At 46.2% G+C, this 23,323-nt stretch overlaps 1 protein-coding gene across 3 annotated transcripts in view; it reads left to right on the forward strand.

Moving 5' to 3' along the window:
* LOC135898758 (uncharacterized) overlaps positions 1–23,323 on the forward strand; it is a 139,783-nt gene that overhangs the window by 67,229 nt on the left and 49,231 nt on the right. For all 3 annotated transcript variants that reach the window (XM_070535501.1, XM_070535502.1, XM_065427895.1), the window contains one exon: positions 7,248–7,347. In XM_070535501.1, coding sequence (XP_070391602.1) covers positions 7,303–7,347 — 45 coding nt within the window. In that variant the 5' untranslated portion in view covers positions 7,248–7,302. The remainder of the gene's footprint in view (positions 1–7,247; positions 7,348–23,323) is intronic.

Here is a 23,323-nt window from a genome sequence, read left to right on the forward strand (position 1 = left end):
GATAGGAAGGTGGGGAAGGTGGTTCCAGTCTTCAAATCAGACAAAAAAGAATCGCCCCTTGATTATCGCCCCATCTCTTTAACAAGTGTGCCATGCAAAATCATGGAACATGTAATTTATTCTTGCATAATGAACTCTCCTGACTCTATTAACTTCTTTCAGCCTTCTCAACACGGTTTCCGTAAGAACCTATTTTGTGAAACACAATTAGCTATTTTTGTCCATGACCTACACATAGCCCTTGATTCTGACCTTCAAACTGACTCAATCTTCCTAGATTTCGCGAAAGCCTTCGACAAGGTTCCTCACAAGTGCTTGCTACTAAAACTTTCTTGGTTAAACTTGCATCATAATGCACTGCAATGGATAAAAGAATTTCTGGCAAACCGTACCCAATTCGTTCACGTTAATAATTACGTCTCCTGCAGTAACATCTGGCGTCCCGCAAGGGTCAGTCCTTGGTCCCCTTCTGTTTTTAATATACATTAATGACGTAACAACACACGTCTCTTGTAAGGTTAGTATCTTTGCCGATGACTGTGTTATCTATCGCACAAACAGTAACCTCTCTGATCATATAACTCTCCGAAGTCATTTAACTTGCATCCAGGACTGGTGTAACCAATTGCTCATGGAACTAAACCCCGATAAATGCAAACTCATGTCATTTCATCGAAAACGTAATCCTCTCCTGTTTCCTTATACAATCTCGCACGTCACGATAGCATTAACACAGTCTTACAAATACTTAGGCGTAACGTTGTCTAACGATCTAACCTGGAAAGCGTATGTCACTAGAGTGATACAACCTGCTAACAGAAGCCTTGGATTTTTAAAACGTCATCTACATCTAGCGCCACCAAACCTAAAATTGATTGCCTACAAGTCACTCGTACGCTCTAAGCTGGAATACGCCATTGCCATCTCGAGCCCTAACCCAAAATATCTAACAAACTGTCTAGAATCAGTAAAGAACCGCGCCACAAGATTCATTGATTCATGCTATCCATATAATGTCAGCATATAATCATTAAAAGCCGAGTACGGCTTAACAACCCTGGCTTGACGGCGTCGCATCGCTGCTACGTACTTATTTCATAGGTTCTTTTACAGCTCACTTCATCATCCACCATATATCAGTCCTCCTGCACGCATTTCACTCTGCATTGGTCATCCCCTTCAAGTCGCCCGTCCACGTGCGCACACCCACTTTTGCCTCATCATTCATCCCACGTTCAGCCTCGGACTGGAGCGGCCTTCCACGCGACATCGTCGCAATCACCTGCCGATCCACGTTGTTGAACTATATAATTAACATATTTACCTGCGAGCAAACTTGTACCTGAACATCTTTTCCTTGTGTATTTTATTTCTTTTATTAGCTACCCACCCCTTATGTAATACCCACAATCCTGGGGGCCTTTCAGGTAGTAAAGTGAAGTGAAAGTGAAGTCTACTTATATAGGTAAGCGGTTGCGAAACTATAAAATATATTGTTGTAATGCCGGAGGTTGTCAATGAAGCAAGGCAATTAATGTTCTGTGTTGCAGCTAGACTTATTTGATTTCAGTGCATATATACCTCTAATCATTTACCTCGCGAGTGATTTCTGAAAAAAAAAACATTTTCAAAACTTCAATTTCTTTTCTAAGCGCTTGATATAATCGGCAAACTTAATAAATGCCAGAAAATTACTGCGAACATATATTCATTTTCAGAACACCTATAACAATTTGTATCCACTGTGGTTTCTTAGTGGATATGGTGTTAAGCTGCTAGGCACGAGTTCGCGGGATCAAAGCCCGGCCAAGGCGGCCGCATTTCGATGGGGCGAAATGCTAAAACACCCATGTACTTAGATTTAGGTGCACGTTAAAGAACCCCAGGTGGTCAATATTTCAGGAGTCCCCCATTACGGCGTGTCTCATAATCAGAAAGAGGCTTTGGCATGTAGAACTCCATAATTTAATTTTAATTTTTTTAAATAAAAATTTGATTGTTTCTAGAGAACGTTAGCTTCACTGCAATGCTTGCAGCTTATTTTTTATTTATTTTTTTAGCATCAATAAACAAAACACAAAAGTGAATGTCCCAAACACAACTTCTATGCCCTGTGAGAGTTGGGACAAAACCGACTGTCAGGTAGAATCGCATTTAGTCATATAGAGAGGGCCTGCTTAAAGCATGCGCGCTGTGAAGATTGTGGAGTGGCACTCCTGGTGATATCGGCACACAACAAAGCCAATATCACCAGGAGTGCCATTCCACAATCTTCACAGTGTGCATGCTTTTTCTTTTTATATATAATTTTCTTTGCAAATAATATCACTATATCTTTCGTCTTCTATCGCCCTGCGCACTCTATCTTGGAGTTGTTTAATCACGGCGGGGTACAGTGCATGGGGAGCAGCGATCTCTTGCGGCTCGTGCACACTCTGTTCTCGCGCGTCTAGTGTAAAAAGTCGCGTAATCTCAAGCCTCGGAGACGTGTTAAAGCTAGAGTCTGCATGAAGGGTACATTACAGGTTCGCAAGCCGTCTTGTGTTGCCACGTTTCGGCTTGCGTGATTGCGCTTCCTTAGTAAGCACCTTGACACAGAAATTATCACATGTACAGGACATCTTGGATACAAAAGGCAATCGATTTGTCTGCAGAGGCTGTCCGGTGCCGTGTGTGCACAAGATTTGTTGATTGCAGTCCGAAAACAATGCGACACAATATTGTTACGATCCATTTGGACAGGACCGGGCGCTCAAGAGGGAGACAAAGAGGAAGTGGTAGACTGTCTCCTGGAGCGGTGACCCTTGGACCAGCCTGCACGATTACCACTAACGTTTGGCCATGTATATAGATGAAAAAACATATGCGCGTCGGGCTTCCTCTTCGTAACATTTGGTGCGGTGAACAGCGGGGTAACGACTCAGAAGGGATCTTCGCAGTGGCCTCTGCTTCGGTTCTTCAATGATGTCGCAGGAGACGGTTCGGCAATGCCAGAGTCGAAAGCATCAACTGTCGCATTCACATATTCGCGTTATCCAGGAACCTTGTGTGGCACCGACGGCGCTGACGTCGGCGGCTGCCTGGGGATGTATGAGTTGCTGAGCAGGCACAACAAATGGGATCCCACAGTGATACTGGCGAACATATCTTTTTTCTTTACTTGACGGGAACAGCGTGAGCGTTGTTTCAAAATCAGGAAACAGAACTCAGTGACTGAGAGGCCTGCAAGCAGAAGCTGCGAGATCTCTTCGGAAAATGTTTTGCGGATATCTCCCGGCCACTGACTGCCCTTATCAAAAAAGACACAGCGTTCTTTTGGGACCGCGAGCAAGCCGACGCCTTCGACACCCTCATCCGCTTGTTGACCATGCCTCCGATACTAGGCCACTGTGATCCATGTGCCCAAGCTCAAGTTCGCACAGACGCCAGTGGCCATGGCATTGGTGCTGTCCTCGCCCAACAGCAAAATGCAGTCGAGCGCGTCTTTGCCCACCACAGTCGCCTCTTCTCTCTTTCAGAGCGCAACTTTTCTATCACCGAGCGCGAGTGCCTCGCTCTGTTGTGGGCAGTGGCTTAACTTTACCCTTACTTGATTGGCCACCCATTTTCTGTCATCACGGACCACCATGCCATGTGCTGGCTATCGTCATTGAAAGACCCGACTGGCCGCTTTGGTCGCTGGGCCCTCAGACTTCAGGAGTATTTTTTCGTTGTGATGTACAAGTCTGGCAGCTTACATCTGGACGGCGAGTGCTTGTCTCGTCATCCCGTCGATCCTCCTGACGATCCTCCTGACAAGAGGACGCCGACACTCACCTTCTGGCCATTTCTGACTGTCGCGATGTCGTTACTGAGCTGCGATAGGTCGACTCTCTCCGGTCCATCATTGAGCGCTTGACTTCAGGACAATCAAATCGCTCAACCAGAATGTTTGTGCTCCATGACGACATTCTTTATCGACACAACATCAGCGGTGATGGACCAGATTTTATGCTAGTTGTACCTCGTAATCTCTGTTCCACTGTTCTACTGTTCTCCACGACGCACCCACTGCCGGACACCTTGGCACCTCCCGCACTTACAACAGAGTTCGGCGTCGCTTCTTCTGGCCAGACCTTTACCGCTCTGTGCGACGTTACGTTGCGACTTTCGGCCCCTGTCAGCCTCGAAAGAGGCCATGTGCGCAACCTGCTGGCCACCTTCATCCAATCGATGTTCCAACGGAGCCTTTCTTCCGCGTCGGCATAGACCTTCTTGGCTTCTTCCCCGCACCCATAAAAGGAAACAAATGGATAGCCGTTGCCACAGACTTTGCGACGCGCTATGCCATTACATGTGTGCTGCCCACTAGATGTGCTACAGATGTAGCAGACTTTTTACTTCAAGACATGATTCTTCACCATGGCGCGCCGAAGCAGCTGCTGACAGATCGTGGCCGCTACTTCCTGTCCCAAGTTGTCAAAGGCATACTTCGTTCTTGCTTCACCGAACACAAAATCGCAACCGCTTATCACCCACAAACGAACTGACTGACTGAACGACTAAATCGCACCATTACAGAAATCTTGCCTAAGTTCACTTCAGCAGATCGTGATTGTGACAGCACTTTGCCCTACGTTTGCATACAATTGGTCACGTGAGGATACCACCGCTTTCTCGCCTTTTTTACTTCTTGTTTGGTCGCCATCCCACCACCTTTTTACACCCTGCTACCTTCATTGTCGCGACACATCACGGAATACGCTTACGACGCCGTTGGTTGCGCTCGTATGGCTCGCCAGATTGCCTAAGTCGCCACCGGAACCTTCAGTTCTCTACAGGAAATCTCGCTATGCTGTGGACTCCAAGTCGCCATGTTGGCCTGTCCGAAGAACTGCTGTCACGCTATACCGGGTGCTATCGGGTATTGCGACGATTAAGTGACATAAACTACGAAATCACCTCTGTTGAAGACACGCCATCGTCATCCGAGCTACGCACTGACGTCGTCCACGTGTCCCGCTTAACGCCATACTTTTCATCTAGTTCGATATCATTCTAATAAGCGCTGGGACGGCGCTTCAGCCGCAGGGGTTATGTTATGGCGCATTTGGACAGGACCGTGCGCACAAGAGGGTGACGAAGGGGAAGTGGTATACTGTCTCGTGGAGCTGTGACCTCTGTACTGCAGCCTGCACGATTACCACTAACATTTCCCCATGTAAATAATTGTAAATACATCTGTGCATTGGGCTTTTTCTCGTAACAATACTTCCTTTTACGAGTTTCAGTGTGTGCCGATATAAACGGGTGCAGCGGCCTGTTGCCTCTGCGCTCGTATGGCCAGCAGACATGTCTTTGGCCAAAAAAGAAGTTTCAAGCACATAACTAGCAGAGCACGCGCATTGCTATTCTAGAAGCCTGCTGCGTGGTCTTCTAACTATGACGCTCTCCTGCGACACTTTGGTTCGCGACAGCGGTGACCGGGACGTCATACGAACAGTCTACCATTCTGAACACGCATGAAAGACTTCTGAGCTTTTTTTTTTCTTTTGAGATTAAAGACTTATTCTATTCCCTCGCGCACAATAAACTAATGTTTTGCATTGAAGATGTGATCGTCAAACACGGAACAATGCACTTTGAGAACGCAACAGGTATGACGTTAGGTTGCTTCCTTCAGCCGTTGAAACGTTACCTGCAATCAACCTTCGTTACTTGAGACGAAAATACTTCATTCAGACAAATGGGATTTATATAAACTACTGCATAACGCATCTCTTAAGTGATTTGTACTTAGCTTACTCTGACGGGAAGCTGATCGCCGCTTCGAGTGGTTCATACGTTGTCAAGACCTTTTCTTACGTAGATGATTATTTGGTGCTCTTAGATTGTAAACATGTTCATTACGATCCGAATGTGCAGATGACTGTTGCTGCTTTTCGTGAGTGCTTGAAGTCCTTGATTTTAACCCATGAAACGCTGGAAAATGAATCAATCAGACTTCTGTACTTCTGTACTTGTAACTTTCTTCATGGCCACAGGTATGTCTGGTGCTCATATGAGCCAAGAACCAACAAGCCGCCGCTCCCGTTTACACCGGCACACACTGAAACTGGCAAAAAGAATTATTGTGTGGCATTGTTTTCGGAACGCAATCGGCACATCTTGCGCGCACACAGCACCGGACAGCTTCTGCAGGCAAGTCGACCGCTTTGTCTCTCCAGGATGTCCTTGACACGTGCTAATTTCTGTGGCAGGTTTTGCTAAGGAAGCGCAATGGCGCAAGCCGACACGTGGCAACACAAGATGGCAGGAAAAGTAGTTGAGCTGCTTTACCTGCGCTGGGTATCACACAATCTTAAAATGATCGGGCAGGCTGCTGGCCTGAACGTGGTTTTTTTCCGCACCGCGCAAGTTAACTGGCCTATGCCCTAAGGTCAATTCCCAAACGCGCACGCAAGGAGCGTGCCTAATCAAACCCAAAGAACCGTTTTGTTCAATGTGTGCAAGAGTTAGCGTATTCGATGCCGTTGACATGTGGAAAACGATATATATGTCGGCCAGTCTGGCAGATGTATCCATGATAGGCTAAGAGGTCATAGCAACAATGTAAAAAATACTTGCAATCTATGGAAATCTTGCTTTGTATTGTCGGCGGCATGGCTGCAGGACTACGTTTTTGCAATATGAAGTAGTGCGTGGAAGCCCTGATTATTGCACTAGCGAAATTTTATAGATTTGGGATAACCCGCTTAAGTTTGGTTGCGTCAGCATCCCGTCTCTAAGAGCTGGCCAAGAAAGAAATCAATTTTCTTGCTGCTGCACTGCAAAAAGCATTCATTGGACGCAAATATATATATATATATATATATATATATATATATATATATATATATATATATATATATATATATATATATATATATATATATATATATATATATATATATATATAAATTTGCTTTTCCGTTTGTCCCTTGTGCGCTTGCTTTTCAATGTATTTTTGGTAGTGCCTCAGTCCGCTGTATGAAAGGCGCAGCAAGATAATAGACATGCACTTGGTAGACAGCTCAGTGTTTGCGTGGTTATTTCCTTGTGGCCCGTCATGAAGTGCTGTTTGCGCCGTTTTTTCTAGTGTTCTTTTCTTGTGACTCTCTTTCAGTGAGGGGAATCGACTAGAGGTTTATATCAGAAATGACGTTGCAAAGACGAGAGCGACAGAGACGGGAATAAACTCCTTTCCCCTCTTTTTTGTTCTTTTATAGAGGAAACGTAGGTATTGAAGAGTTCCTCCAGAAATTCAGCTTGGTGGAGATAAAAATGCGAGGACCACTATCCCTACGGTTGCATTTTGATCACCACAGGGTAAGTAAGTCTTCAGTTGTTTTCCGCTGCGATAGGAGAAATGTTGCCAGGCTCACTGCAATAGTATTTCGCGCTATAGTGTGGTTAAACATGAACGCCGACAATCCTTAATCTCCCCACGTACAGTGGGATGGCGAAGGTGCGATATACCGCAAGAGCGGTGAAAATGCTCGTACAGGACTAGCGTCACGCACGGCCATTCGGCGGCGATGTCGAAGGTCAGACGGACGCGATTTATCGAGGAAGGACTAAGGAGGCGGCGCGAGTAAAGGCGTCCTCTGCACAGCCAAAACAAAGCCGCGAGCAACATGCAGTCGTCATGAATGCTGCCCAGAAGCGCATTGTATGTTCGCGCCTCAACACTTGCACACCGTGTCTGACACCGATTATATATACACGTTGTCTGCTTGGTTTAGGCCCTCTGTGCACTATCTACTAATTAATGAATCGGCAGGTAATTGAACCCTAATGTGTCAGAATGAGATAACCCGTGGGTAACCTGTAGTTGGAGAACACGTCATTAATCTCCCCCGCGTACGATCGCTGCTCTGATATTCACTCAGCAGCTTGCGAGGCTGCACCACTCCCACGTCGACGAGGGAGAAGTAATTTATGCGAGCATTTTGCACTTATGCTTTTCTGATGCTTAAGGCCCTTTAGGCGCACTGCATTGTAGAAGGGATCATTCAACTGAATCGCTGTATAGCCTGCTCGTATATATGTGATCTGCTCAATAAACAGTTTACACTTTTATTTTTCACGCAGGAACGCATAGGAAAAAAATGAAAGCGTTCTGCTTTTCATGATTGAACAGATAGACAGGAGCTATACACCGACTAAGATGACGCACGGCAGCTATATAAAATTGAAGCAACCGCTTTAATTTCCGGAGATGTGACGCGCTCAGCTGCGGGGCTCCCCTAATAACGCCCATAAAGCAATTCTTAGAAGCTCCGCCGGTAAATTGAACGATGACAGTTTATCTCGTCTTACGGAGTTATGTGCGTCAACTTCAATGATTTAACGTTCATATCGAAAGCATCATACCTAAACCGTATTTTCTTTTTCATTCGTTTTAATTTCTTTTCTTTTATCTGGTACGTTTTATAGCCATCTTTCATTATCATGGCAATTTTTCCATTGTATAGGCAGGTTTCCAGTGCCTTTTTCTTGTGTTCTTTTTTTTCTCCAATGACATCCACCACAAACTTTGTAAGGATGAGCAACTCTGCAGAGCGCATGATGGCGGGTGAAGGTTGGAAAGGTGGAACGCAGATCTGTCTCACGACCCAAAAGTCAAGGCAACAGCGTTCCAGATAAAGCAGTGGCGGGCAATTTGTCCTTCCTTTGGCGTTTTACACTACCATGTGGGGACCTGCCGAAGTTGGGGATTCAATTTACCAACAATATCTTTTTTATTTTATTTTATTTGACTTCTGCGTCTTTTTCTTTCTTTTTTTTGGGGGGGGGAGGGAGGTGGAGGGGAAGGGATTGCTGAATTCAATCGGTGACTCTCGTAGGACGATGAAAGATATGTGCTACATATGTGCAGGAAAGCATAGAGTAGGGTTCAATGAACGAGTTCCTAATTTCACCTTTTCTTAATTCGGCATTTTCGGTGCACGTAGGTCAGAGTGTACAAACCTACATGCATGAGTTCCCACATATACGCAAACGAATCTTCAATTCATTTACGCATGCGTGTATCTGCAAATGTAAAACGGTTGGGTATCAATGCATTGAGCAATGAGTAAAGTATTTATGCATTGTTAGTCTCGCTTGCCTGATAAAATCATAGAAAGCTAAAAAATTCCATGTACCACAATGCATTTCTGCATTGTTAGTCTCGCTTGCCGGCTAAAATTATAAATAGCTGAAGGAATTCTATGTACTACGTACTGCCGGTATACACAAAAGCTTCCTCCTGTAGCCGGGTTCCAAAGTTTGACCTGCAAGACAGCAGACTCTTCACCTGAGCGTAAACGCTTACAAAAACAGCATGCTCATCGGAAATGCAGCCAGTGATAGAGCACGCGACACACATTCCGTAGTCTATGTCAAATGGTTGCTCCCCCGTTATGAAGAACCACATCAATAACACTCGTTCAAAGCTCATCGGTACGTGATTCAGACCATTACATTACTAGACAACCGCGAAGCCCATAGGTCGCCTTGCGGGCATCCACGAAAAAGTGAACGTCTGTAGCGGCAGAGAGGCGTCAGAGCGTGGCCTACAAGTAGCTGTTATGGCAGGATTTGTGGTTACTGTAGGCAAACTGCCCTAGCAGGACGACTGGAATAAATTGAGTGCTAGCGTTTCAAGCCGCCAACAGACGTCTAACGTTGTACAAGAGAGAAACAGTTATGTGGAGAAGACTTCGGGGCAGTTCTGATAAGGCACATGCCCGTTTTGCAGCGATAAAATTACACACAAGACACGCCCAATTCTGCTGTCGCGTGCCGCCGATATGTTGCCGGTAAGATTAGAAAATGAAGCTTTGATCCAATATGGTGCCGAATACGCTGCAACGCAAATTAGCACATCCGCATCAGTGTTCTACCTTTACACTGGGCCACCTTCTACCTTTACACGGGCAATATACCACGCACGAGATTCCCGCAATTATGGCGGGCATCGCGTGTATTTGAATGCACCAAAATTCATTTACGTTATTAATTACCACCTGCGTATCGAGAATGTGAGTAACGGTATCATCCTGTATTCTGACTCTTCCGCGGCCGAGCCACTAATACGACCCGAAATATGTGCGTCTTGCGAGGAGGAGGGAGGGAAGAGAAAAGTAGAAGGCAGGGAGGTTAACCAGAATAACGTCCGGTTGGCTACCCTACACCGGGGGAATGGGAAAGGGGAAAACAAAGATCACAGGGAGAGAGAGGAGCGAAGGAAAGAAGGAAGTTGTGGCGAGTTCGCTGACGCGTGCAATCTTACAGAAAACGCAATAAAAGTCACAGATGGTCGCCTGCGAAGTGGGCAAAATCAGAAGGCGCTTCTGCAACTGTGTGCTTTTTCTCGGTCCAACGACTGCCATGCCAACGACTGTCATCCCCGTATTTGCACGGTCAACTGCTAGTAGAGCTGACGAGTCTGTGTGGGGCAGTATGTGTGTCTACTTAGCTCGTCTATGTGGTCCATTCTAGAAGCAATTAGTAAGTCCACGACTCACTAAGCCCTGTCTCCAATGTACAATGCAACATCGAGGCGTATAGAAATAGACAATAGTGGAGAAGAGAAGAGAACAAGCTTGCTGATACCGCGGCTGAAACAAAGGTGGAGGAGGAGGAGGAGAAAAGGAAGGGAGAAAGCAGGGAGTGAAAAGAAAGGTAATGAAGTAGTCTGGGATGGGACAGATGAAAACGAAGGAAATGTGAATAAGCTATCATGCCAAAACCAGGCAACCTCCACTTTTTACGGAAAAATAGATAATAGAACAATGCAAGCGTATTCGACAATGGTAGACGATTGGATGGACTAATGGCAACCAGCTATTTGCAGTCACAAAGTGGGCATGGTTGTGCTTAATAGAGTACAAGTGAAGGGCGTCTCCAGCAGCGTTTGGCTTGAAATAACTTTAGGTGTGATGATGATTGCGATGATCATCATCATGAAAAAGTATGTGATTCGTTACTGGGCCAGATGGCTATGAAAGTGACGTATTTCGACTGTGATGGAGTTTATGTGTCGCTATCAAGTGTGTGTTATAGACACGCTCCCCGCGTCAAAATAGGCAAAGGTATCGTTTATTACAATTCATTAGCAGTCTTTTAAGTCTGTCAGGCCGCACTCCATGCGATATTTCTGCATGATATCGCGACGACGCTCTGCGAAATTCTATGACAATTCTGCCGAACTACAACCTACAACCTACAATGTACACGGAAGTCTTACTGTCATTAGTCATGTTTTCTTCTTAGCCTTGCTCACAGCTTTTGTTCCTGCCATGAAATCGCGTGCTCCTTGTGCGCGTTCACACTGACGGGCACATGCGCGCACTTCTAACGATCCACTTTCATTCCTACACTTTCTCCGCCTTTCGAGGAGCACGCAAGCGAGAAAATGCGGAGGTGCTGCAGTAGCACGCCGCGTGCTACACACCAGCGACGACGGAACAGCCGACGGTCTGTTTGACTCCCGACGCCCCCACTTCGCGTCAATCAGCCTGCCTCTTTCTCTCTGTTGTCCTCACTTTCAAAGACCAACAGGCCCCGTTTTGCTCTGATTGAAGACCATTTGACTCGATGTGACTGGTGCCGATCGCGTGCGCCTTCACCGATTCGCGTTCGTCGACATTTGCGAGGTAAAAGAGTTTGCTTTACAAACGCTACTATGGTGATGAGTAGACAGAGAGAAAGAGAGAGAATGAAGAGAGCGGGTGAAGCATTGTGGGAGGTACTGGAGGACACAGGTGGTAAAGAGCGCAAGGGGAAAGGACAGCACGGGTACTGCCGTTTTGTGCTGGTATGGTATAGGCTGTAGCGAGGGCTAGCGAGACTTCGGCGAACACCTGGAGCGAACAGCGCGCGCCCACGGCGAGCGGAACCTTGGCGCCATGCGGGCTCACCGGACACGACAGGGCGGGGCAACGTGCCTGAGCGCGCGAGCGTGCGAGGCATCGAACAAGGAGGAATGGCATGAAAGAAAGAAAAAGATTAACGCAAGATTGAAAGAACGCCAAACGGGACTTGACGGCCTGTGTCAGGAGTGAGCGGCGTGATTGATCGTCGTCGAGCGTTTTACCGGCCTCGCCTGATAGTTTTCCGTGTCCGGTTCGACAATGCGAGAAGCACCGAGAAACAAAGAAGGGTTTTTGCAGAAGAACGCGGAATCGAAGCGTGTCGATGGTACGCCAAAAAAGACGGTATCTATAGAGCATGATGGTAAAAACAAACATTGTTGGTACAACACTCCTTTCAGTCGTCTCGCCTTGTTTTCTGTTGTTGGAATTTTCAGGTTGGAGTACGTGTTACACAAGGGTGCCCACTCTGATGTAGATGGAATGTGGGGAAGTGAAAGCGAAACATTAGCAATATATTGTTCCATAATGCATTGCAATATCGACTAAATGTGTTCGCCTGCAACGTGCACGCCCAATTACATTTTGAACACAATGCACTGGTATTTTGCGTAATAGTTCCGCAGAAACCCGCAAGGTGGAGAGCTTTTCATTCGTAAGACCTACTTCTCATTGGTCGGTTGCCTTCCCTAACATTATGTCCCTTTATTAACTATGGTATTTTGCACCATGAACGCGCGTAAGTCATTTCCCTTCGTCATTTTCTAATCGTGCCGGCCCATGCGCGGCAAGATCACAAAGCAGGGCCCATGGTCACATATATGTCTTTACGCTGGTGCTGCTCGCAAGGGCAGACGGCAGCAACTTGCCATTTTGGACATATATGTTATTAGCGAGTGTGGCCAGTGAATGGCAGAGCGCACTTACGAACGAATATTTTCGTGAATCAGGCCCCATAATTTTTTTTTTAGATTTATGATGCGGAGGCGAAAGCTGGTGACCTGAGTCACCTCTCTAGGCCTCAGCACCAAGATATACGCATGAAGTTTCAAACAAACGCAAATAGAAAAAAATTAGCTGGCTGAACTCACAATTTCCCGCGTTCTGGAGGCTTTCGCTGCTTGTCAGGAATAGGCGATCCAGTGTAACAAGCTTCTGCTGAATCAACAAGCTTTTTATTCGTAGCATCTATTTATTGTTAGTCGAGTGCCTTCGCTAACATTATGTTTCCTATTATTATTGACTGGTACTACTTCTTGCGAACTAAACTAGCTTAAGAGGGCTTCGTGAATACTGACCCTCTTTCTTAACTTCCTCTATAAGTCTCTACATAATAACAAATTACTGTTTACTTATGTCAACCTTGCCATATGATGCTTCAAGTGTGTCTGCATTCACTTTTGTTTTGTTGCTGTCACAGCTGTTGCCATAGTACTGCCAGCGCAGTTGAACGACGTTGAAAACAATGCGTGTTGTAGGGAGCACCGATATTCGTCAAGCTATTCCCCGGTCTTTTATTCAGTTCCGCCAACATCAACCTGGTGCAGACGTTGAAGAAGTGAATTCTAATTCTGGGGCCGAATTCACAAACGTCTTAGTTCGTAAATTCTCTTTGCCATTGGCCAGTTGATTTCGCTAATGATGTCCAGCATCAGCACTGACTGGATTTTTTTCTTACGAACTTCAGTGTATAAGGATTTTTGTGAATACGGGCTCGGAGGTGCTACGCAGAACGCCCAGAGTTTCTCGCTAGCCTGAGTGTGCTCGACGGCAGTAAGGGGACCAAGATAGCGGGGACCGCGCGAAACCAGCAGGGATCAAAATGTCGAAATAAAGCCACGTATGCAAACACGAACGCATCCTGCCCACGCCGCTTCCTAGTTTCAAACACAGAAGACAGGGCAGTGTTACGCTCTCGCACCACTTATTAATGCGAAAGCATTATGCGCCCCATGGAGTTTAAAATCCGGCGTCCGTTCGCCGTCAACATCCGATCGTACCAAGACCCACCTCACCCTGTGATGACGTCACGTTCCCCGCGCTGGATCTGCTGCGGCTCCCACTGCGAAATCCCACGCTGAACAGACATGGCGCCGGACGGACGCAGTGGCCCACACCCAAAAAATCGACATCGCCCGATTAGAAAATTGAGTTGACCCACGTTCAAAACCGGCCTGGCCCACTCACAAGATTGACTTACCCCACCCCCAAATCTTCGGTGGCCAACTTCGGAGGAAAAAGCTCTAGGACACTGGTCCAGACGGGCTTAGGCACTCAAGGTTTTAAGGGCTTTGCTGAAGTCTTTAAGGCCATGGGAATTGTGCGACCGCCTTTGAATGTTGTAGCGCGTAGTGTCCCGTTACTGTGTGAATTTTCTGGTTTCTATGTTTTCCCCTCTTCTTCTTCTTTCTCCTTTTATTCCATTTACCCCTTTCCCCAGCACAGGGTAGCCAGCCGGTACTTACACTGGCTAACCTCCCTGTCTTTCCTCCCCTTTGTCTCCTCCTCCTCCTCTGTAGCCAGTCCCCAAAATTGACTTCGTCTAATGCGAAAATTGAGTTGACCGACGTTCAAAATCGACTTGGCCCACTCCCAAAATTGACTTTGCCCACCACCGAAATTTGGGTGACCCACGCTCAAATTGACTGCGCCGAATTCGAGCATATTACCAAGCGAAAAGTTTCGCGCGGAATAGTCATACTGCGTTCACATTCAATGCACGTAAGAAGACTTAAGTGCCTCTGTAACCTTTTGTTAACAACGCAATGTCGCAGTATCGCAACACTTTGACTGTTTCGCTATCAATATACACACTCGGCGCAAGCCGGTTGCCTCGCCTTTCTGGGGAGTAGCGAGGCGAGGCAAGGGCGTGTCTCTACTTTCGGGCATTATCTGCCTATTCATCGTTCCCTCGCGGTACAGCGTAGTATGCAATAAACTGCGAATTACGCATCTTGTGCATCTTGAAATGCTTATAATCTACCATAAAATACGTAATAAAGATACACCTGAAAGAACTATCTATAACTTACTTGCACAGGTAATGCACAGGGTGGAACGATAAACAAATGAAAGAAGGCGCCGATGGTTTGACCACGTGGCTCCTTCTTTTGCGACAACCCATGGAGTGATGATAACCCAGCAGCGAATCTAGATGAGCCAATGAAACTGTAGGCGTGCCGAATGTTGAACTTATGTCTTGATGCCATTAGCTCATTTATCTGAGTACAGAGCTCACGCAGATGCCGTTTTTTTTTTTTTGCCATACTTGGGCCTTCCTGCGTAGCACCCCAGACTCTTTCTTTGTTGGGCAGCCCTCTGGAGAAGTGCTGTGACAATTGCTTCATTAATAAAGGCACGCCGGCTAGGTGCTGAAAGGGGAAGTTGGTAAGAGAGAAAGCAAACACTAAACGCTGCCACTTTTTCCAACATGCACATTTTCACAATTCTAGGTGAACGCCACCTTTCTGCGTTAAGCGATTTTAACAGTGGTGCGAGGCCGGATATTTTGATAATTTGTCTCCCGGACTGAAGATACAGCACTGTTGTCTCGACATTGGTTCATGTCTTAAGATCAGACACAACGTCACTACTTTTCGGCTTCTAGTTCGCAGATGCGACGTGTACGCTAAATTTTGTATTTTCATGATAAGTTAATCTTCAAGTATCTATTTGGAGATTGCGATTAATCGTGCAAATAATGTCCGTCATTTCAAGGAATCCACCTGATCCGGTCTAATTGCACTGTCACAGGTGAGTTTCACCTCTCACCTCTTGGCTGCCATCTATGCGAGCTTACATTTAAATAAGAAATTGAGAAACTACTGACATACGTACAAGTGCTGCGTTAGTTCGATATCATTTCAAAGAAAATCTGTTTAATAGTTGGTCATTTATTGCTGCTTGAATTTCTCGTTCTATTTAAAGGGCGACAAAGATGGATTAAGTTGAAGTGTTGATTACACCGATTTGTGACTTATATGAGCGCAATATCACACTCCTGTGTGGTCACTCCTTTGACGCCACTAATTCATTTTTGCTCAAACTTACTTATTTATCTGCGCTATCGTAGTATGGATACGGTGTTTTAGCAGCGCTAATATGTGTGCATATGTCTTATTCCTGTGAAAAATGAAAGGAACCCCGCAATTGTCGGTGTTTGCTAATTCTATTGCAGCAAAATTGTTGGCTGTCTGCTAAAGCCTTCGAGGATGTAATAAAGTAGCTTGTTCGGAAAGTCACCTTCGCATCACCTGTTCATGAGGAAGCTTTGGCTGGGGGTCAACTCAGATTTCCCTATTTAAGCACACGTAAAATGCTGAATTGCTTTCATGAGACAATCACTAGACCTATCTGAATGAAATGTGTTGTATTTGAGAAAGAAGGTAAATTCCAGTGATTACAGAAAGCAGAATTTCGTTTAGCCTGGATATTGTACAAGTGTTATCTAAAGCTAGCTGGCTAAAGAAATGCAAGTACGGAGTTTACACATCGGTAACTCTGCACCAAACGCATATATCGCAGTCCTGTAAACTACATCTGTTAGAGCATGTGAGGCGGAGAATGTCGATGCATAAATTTACAGTTTTCGCCAAATTATTACAATGTTTAAGACGGTTTTGCAAAAGTCCTACTTACAAGTTGGTGGTATAGTTTAAAGCAGTGTATAATAAATTAATTTTGTTCGCTGTACAGGTGTTATTAGGTGCAGTTTATAGAATAGCGATATAGTTTTTCGTTGCTCAATTACAGAGACAGAGAGAGACAGAGGAAAGGGGAAAGGCAGGGAGGTTAACCAGAGGGGAAGATCCGGTTTCTTACCCTACGCTGGGGAAAGAGAGGAGGGGGAGGTAAAGTGATAAAGTAGAGATAAAGAAAGAAAGGAGCACAGACATACAATCACAGTCGGTCACTGTCACTTTAAAGACAACCCCAAAGCTTTGTATACAGTTCTTTATCACCGCTTACTGCTCAAATTATCTCGAGTGAACTTAGACTCTCCAGTAGTGAAATTGATAATACAATCGCTAAATAAGCGTTCCCAGTTCATGCTTGTCAATAACCACTCGTCCGAAAACGTTCACGTTACTGCAGGCGTCCCACAAGGCTCAGCCTATGAACCACTTCCTTTCCCAGTGTACATTAGCGATCTTCAGTTGCACGTATGCTGTCATATTTGCATGTTCATTGACAGTTGTGTGATTTACCGAACTGTGGCTATTTTTTCTACTCAGACATATTCGCTGAAGGCCTTAATAACGTACAAATCAGGTGCATGATTTGGGATATTACCGTGAACCCGGAAAAATGACCATTTGCTTCCCTTTCCCGGCGTCATAACTCCCTTCTTTCTACTTACACCAGCGCTGATGTGCCAGTCGAATCACTCCTAACGTAGAAGTATTTAGGCATAACCTTGTCCTACCACGTTGGTGCAATACACATGCGACTAATGTAATTTCATCACCAAAGAAGACCTTAAGGTTCAGGAAACGTCAACTTCGTAATGGTTCGCAACACTTCAAATTTATCGCGTACAAATCATTTGTGAAACTTCAACTTCAATTCACCGCCGCTACCTCCAACCTTCATCCAGCATATATCATTAATGCACTGAGACCAGTACAGTATAGTCATCGTGTGACCAGATTCATTCATTTTTCTTATGACGTTAGCATTTCATTAAAATCAGGATCTGTCTTGACATGTTTCTTTTTTTTTCGTAACCGCCCACTGTCCCGCATATTATTCGCCACAAATGCTTTTACAACTCGCTGAACGACACTCCTTTCATCGTGCCCCCTTCTTCACGCCTATTGTGACGTTCGATGAACTTCAGATACAGAACGGTGCGTCTTTCGCATACTGGCATACTGTCACCGCACAGCACAGTAGCACTTTCAGCACTATGAACCATCTGCTCATGCTACAGCCGCTTGTCTAATTCTGTTGTCCTTAAAAACTGCAACAGTGCCCTCGTCGCCCTCAGCTGCAATGGCTTGTAATGATGGCATTTTAAAATAAGTTCCTCTGTTAGAGGTCTTCGGTCAAAGCTCAGTTACAGAGTTGTAAACGTGACAGTTGAGGTTTCTATAAGTTTGCTATTTTCAATAATCCTTTATAATGAAGACCGGAATCAATAAGTTGTTTCCTAAGGTAACCAGATTTTAACTCATTCTTTTACAATCAACCAATGCGTTTGCTGAGAATAACTATCTCTCCGCTCTCATGTAATTAGATAGCGGCACCCGAGCTGAAGCTGCTTGCTAGCACACACGATCTTCTCATATAAAAAGAGAGAAAGAGAGAGAGAAAGAATATGACACGTAAATAGCGGGCAGGTTAAATAGAACTGGATCCGGTTCGCTATACCACTCGCGAGGAAGGGAAAAGGCGAGGAAAGTGAACGACAGAAAGTGAAGTGCTGGTGTGTGGCGCAGTCTCTGACGAATTGAAACTGTCTTCGCTGAGTCACAGGCGGTCGCTCAGTTTGTTTGACTTGAAGAACCGCAGCAGCAAAAGCTTATTATAACGCCATCGTGCCTGTAACTGAAGCAGTTATAACTTCACGTACGTGTGTTCGAGCAACAACATTAATATTCCTGAAGCACAGACACCGGAAGTAGCAGTCGTCCTAACGATTCGGGTCACTGAAGCGTTATAGTTGCTGTAAAGGCCGAACATAACATGCGCTTGCTGGCGCGCGAAAGCTCAGGGTAGCCCAGCGTAGGGCAGCCGACCAGACCCTTGACCGGTTAACATCCCTGCCATCCTATATTCCTCTCTCTCACTCCCTCTCTCTCTCTCTCTCTCTGTACTCGCACCGTGGTTAGACGCGTGCGCCTTGTCCAGCGCCATTTGCGCACGAGTAGGCGCGTGGGCGCGAACTTTGGCGCGCCGGTAGGCGTACGTGCAGTTTGGCGTTAAGAACCTCAACACAATTAAGGCTTAGCGCGAGCTCTGGTCAACTGCTTTGTGACCGTTATATGAATCGCACGCTCCGAGTTTATTCCCCGATGACGCCACATCGCACAAAGGAGCAATTGAATTCAACCCGTTCACCTGTATACCCGTCAGACGCTACCGCAACATCCTCGAAGAGGAAAGGCTCTCGGCTGAAGTTCAGACGCCGGCACACAGGACACCAGATATCCATAAAGCGCCTCAGCTTCTAGTGGGACAGTGGCCGCGCATCATGCTCGAAGATAGACCTCCACAAAGAAAAGAGGCAGTCAGGGCCCACGGAGCGGAGCAGTAGCTGAAAGCCACGATCGAGGAAGTTGTGTTGGGGGACGTCACTTATATTACGCTCCTTTCATGGTCTGATATAGCGCTGCGTCCCGAAACTTCCTGCAGCGTCGTGCACGTTGCGCCCCAGTCCATTCGCGCAAGTGAATAACAACAACGTAAACGAATAAAGCGTGGTACACGCTCGGGCCTGCTGCGTGGAGTGCGGGCAGGCCCCTCTGAAGGCCTGTCTGTCGCATAAAATGCTCCCCCGTGAACCGCGGCGTGGGCGTTGTTTGAGACAAGACACTACGCGACCGGTCGTGATTTGTCGAGCGTTGAATCGATAAAGTCACTATAACGTTTAATCGAGTGCTTCCGCGACTCTGCGTCGAGGAAGCGCGCATCACAAACGATTTGAGAAATAAAAGAAGCGATCGAAATTGAAAAACAACTCGCAACGTGTTCGTATATTTTTCTTAATTACGGTTTATTCTATCTGTCCGCGTACCGCAGTCTAAGGCGTTGCCCTGTGTTTGTGCGACAGGCGCTGTTCGAAAAATCGGAGAAGGTCATATAATTTCATCCACAAATCAGGGTTTAGAAAGAGGAGCAAACAATAAAACCTGTACCCGAGCTATAGTCGTGATACAACCATAACTTTTTTCGGTGCAGGTCACTGCGGGGATAAAGTACGTGTACGATTTATATATGTATGCTCGGTCATATAATTTGCCCCAGTGCAAGTGAGCGGAGCTTTTCTGTCGAATACCGCATTCGTTATAAAATCGCGTAGATTATGAGTTAGCGTAAGTTCGAGATCAATGTGGAACTGTGGCGTTAATGACAGGTGAGCGAGGACGCAGTGCGGTACGGTTAAGCCATGCTGAACATTTCATACAGGTGCCGCATACATAGGTTAGAGTTATATAAGTGCAACCCATTTGCCCCTTTAGTATTATTCGGCACTTGTCACTTGTTGTCTAACACACACACACACACACACACATATATATATATATATATATATATATATATATATATATATATATATATATATATATATATATATATATATATATATTGTCATAATCACCTTTGTGCGTCTGAAGCAAGGAACACCGCTTTTAGCCGCTGTGTCTGTGCGCGTGTGATATGTCAGCTTTGTATTTTGTTCACCTGTGCACCTGTTCATATGAGCGCATCACAGCTTCTAGCTTCTAGCGTATGGTCGGAACTGAGTATGTGCATAATGTCGGAGCTGAGTATAACGTATTACCTGGTGCAACAACTCCTCACCCTTGTATCTGTACGTTCCAGTGTGTCTAGAACTATATTTGCAGATTCATTTACGTTCTTTAGCTGACTCCACTCTATATTTAGTAAATGTGCGACGTTTGTTTTTTCTTACAATATCTTCATTTTTATTATCGTTGCTATTAAGGGTGAAATGGTCTATCAGTTAACATCTTTTTATCTTTTTATCTTCAATAAAAAGAACTCGTAATGCGCGTGAATAACAAAAAGCAAAAGCAAACCAACTCTAATAATGAACCCTCTGCACCCTTTCGTCTTGCGTAACAAGCGCCGTCAGCTTACCCAAACGGAGGAAGCTATGTTTACGGATGCAGTAATGTCTAGGCACACGAGAAGACGAAACAGGAAAGAAAGGTATGAAAAACAAAAGAAAGCAAGACAGGGAGAACGTCACCGCGTGTTTTTATAGTTGTCCGTATGAGCGCGCATATTTCCGTACGGCCAGGTGCCTCGAGTCTTGCTCGCCGTGCGCAGTTTTCACTTTTACACGCAAAAAAGAAACGCTCCGGACGGATGACCCACCACGGGTGGTCGTTTTGTTAAGGGCGCTTGTTTGGCTGTTCATCTGTCCAGGAAAGACGGTAAAGAGAAGAGAGAAATCCTTCCGGTGTAGTGATACAGGATTCGCAGCAAAGCCGTACATCGTTCTAACCACCGGATGGCAAGGATCGTTTGTTCTTTGCGAAAAGGGACAGCCAGCTGGCACAGCGAAAAGCAAAGTCAAAGATAAAGCAACGAATGCAAACGAATGAACTGAGAGGTCGCGCAGAGAATAGAGAGGGCGGCCAGAAATGAAGATGGCGGGCATTCTGGCAAAGCAAGCAGCGTCCGCGCCCCCGAACCCCGTCCTATCCTAACCTCCGCGCAGAAAGGTCGGTTAGACCTTCCGCCTTCCAAAGCGACTTTTGAGGCGATGACCTAAAAGAAAGATGTGCTCACCTTCCCACCCATTTCTATCTCTCGTCGCTGAAACTGCGGCAATGGCCGGGCGTCCCGACCGAGTGGAGGTTAGAGATGCAGTCGGAAGTCCTCGACGTGGGATGAGCGTGGATATCGGTTTCGCCTGCACCCATCTATGGCGATGCTGCGATGTGCTGGTCTGATCAGAGGAAGTGCCGTCCAGTAAATGTGCGTTACCGCGGCTCTGCATGTGGATTCACGGCTCTCTCTGTAAGAAATATTGTTGAACATGAACAGTCCGTTTGACCCACCTCTCGTCGGTTAATGCATGGTTAGCCCTAACACGGGCCGTTGAAAGGGAGACGTTTATTTGGTATGTACACTTGCATGAGCTTACCGCCAGTTCAGAAATAGAAAGTCACTAATAAGTTTGAAGATGGTAACCTCAGCGCATTGGGACCAACAGAAAAAAAAAGCGCAAACACCCCTGTGCGATCGCGATACGCCTGCGGTGTTCGGAGTTATCGTCCGGTATGATATTTTTCGGACATAGAGGTTGCACCAAGAGCTTTGCACCGACAAAAATCGCGACGTTTGTAGAAGCGACGGCTATCGTCTCACACTAAATGTAACCAGATTTTCGAGCAACTAGAACCGTTGGTAAGCAACGAATGATCATGTACGCTATATATCGATTGCTTCTATCTCGTCGAAATCGCAAATATTTCAAACTTAATTACTGCTGTCTTTGAGATTCACTGTTGATCCTGGGAGCTTTAAGGTCGATAATGGTAAATGCTTCTTCTTTGAAATAAAATATATATGTGTGCGACATGCAACATGGCGAAATAGCTCACATTCTAAATTAATTCTGCTACTACTCAAAATTGATATGATCGACAACACACGCCTTGAGTACAACAGCATTTATACTATCGTTGTTGTTTCTTCGATGCTTCTAGTCAAACTTAAGCGCAAATTGGAAGCCAGGCCCATATATGCTAAACAGGAATAAGTTTAAAATAATAACACTGCATGCTACAATTAAGTCCCATGCACACTGGAAAAGGTTCTGGCTAGAAAATCCCTTAGGTGGGTTCGCGATTTTACTTTGTCCCAGCCACAAAGATGCCGATCGCAGCCATGTCCGCTCTTCTTCGCACAGCCTCAACGTTCCTTTATTGCTTCCGGAGGGTGCAGTTTTTTGTCACAACTGAATTGCCTCCCACTAACCGAATCAAGGACCTTCCGTGAGGACAACCAAGCTGTGGGCTGTTTGCACACCTGTTGCAAAACATTTCTGACGGCCAAATGCAGTCCGAGCAGATGCTCCTGACTGCAAGCAGGGCCAGGCATGTGTGTACTACTACGCGTGGGCCGAAGTATCCGGCCGTTGGCGTCTCCGCGCGTGCCTCTACACTGCGTTCTATCCGGCTAGATACGTGCAGCGCGGTAGAAGCTAGAGTTGGCATTCGACAGCCAAGACAGCCAGCGTGGTGTGTTGCTCCGCCCAGCATGCATCAGGCCAACGCCTTGCGTTGTCGTCAACAGCGAGAAGAGTAAGATGTGAAGCGCGAGAGTCCCGTGAACTCTTCGACCGCCACCTAACTGCACAACACGAAAGCTCTCGGCGCCTTACGCATACGATTGGCACAAGACACAGGTATGCATGCACTTTAAGCCGAATACTATCTTGATCAGCGGTGATAGCTGATTCGTTCAGCACAACGTGTATACCTTCAACAACGCTGCATCGTTTTGAGTGCGAAAGAGCGCCGGTGAATGGATGAGACGTGTTGAGAGTAAGAGTCTGCTGCGATGGAGCAGCCGAGAGCCATTAACCCCGCGCCGATCTCCTCGTGACCGACGTCGCCCCTGCGAATGCCTACAACGACGTCTCTCGCGCTTGCCATCAAGGGCGCCCTCTTTGGCGCCGGACTCAGAATGGCGCCGCAGCTGCCGTCAGGCTGAGAGAGGGAGCGGAGCGAGCGACGCCGAAG

This window comes from Dermacentor albipictus, chromosome 3 (assembly GCF_038994185.2).
Source record: "Dermacentor albipictus isolate Rhodes 1998 colony chromosome 3, USDA_Dalb.pri_finalv2, whole genome shotgun sequence".
Lineage (NCBI taxonomy): Eukaryota > Metazoa > Arthropoda > Arachnida > Ixodida > Ixodidae > Dermacentor > Dermacentor albipictus.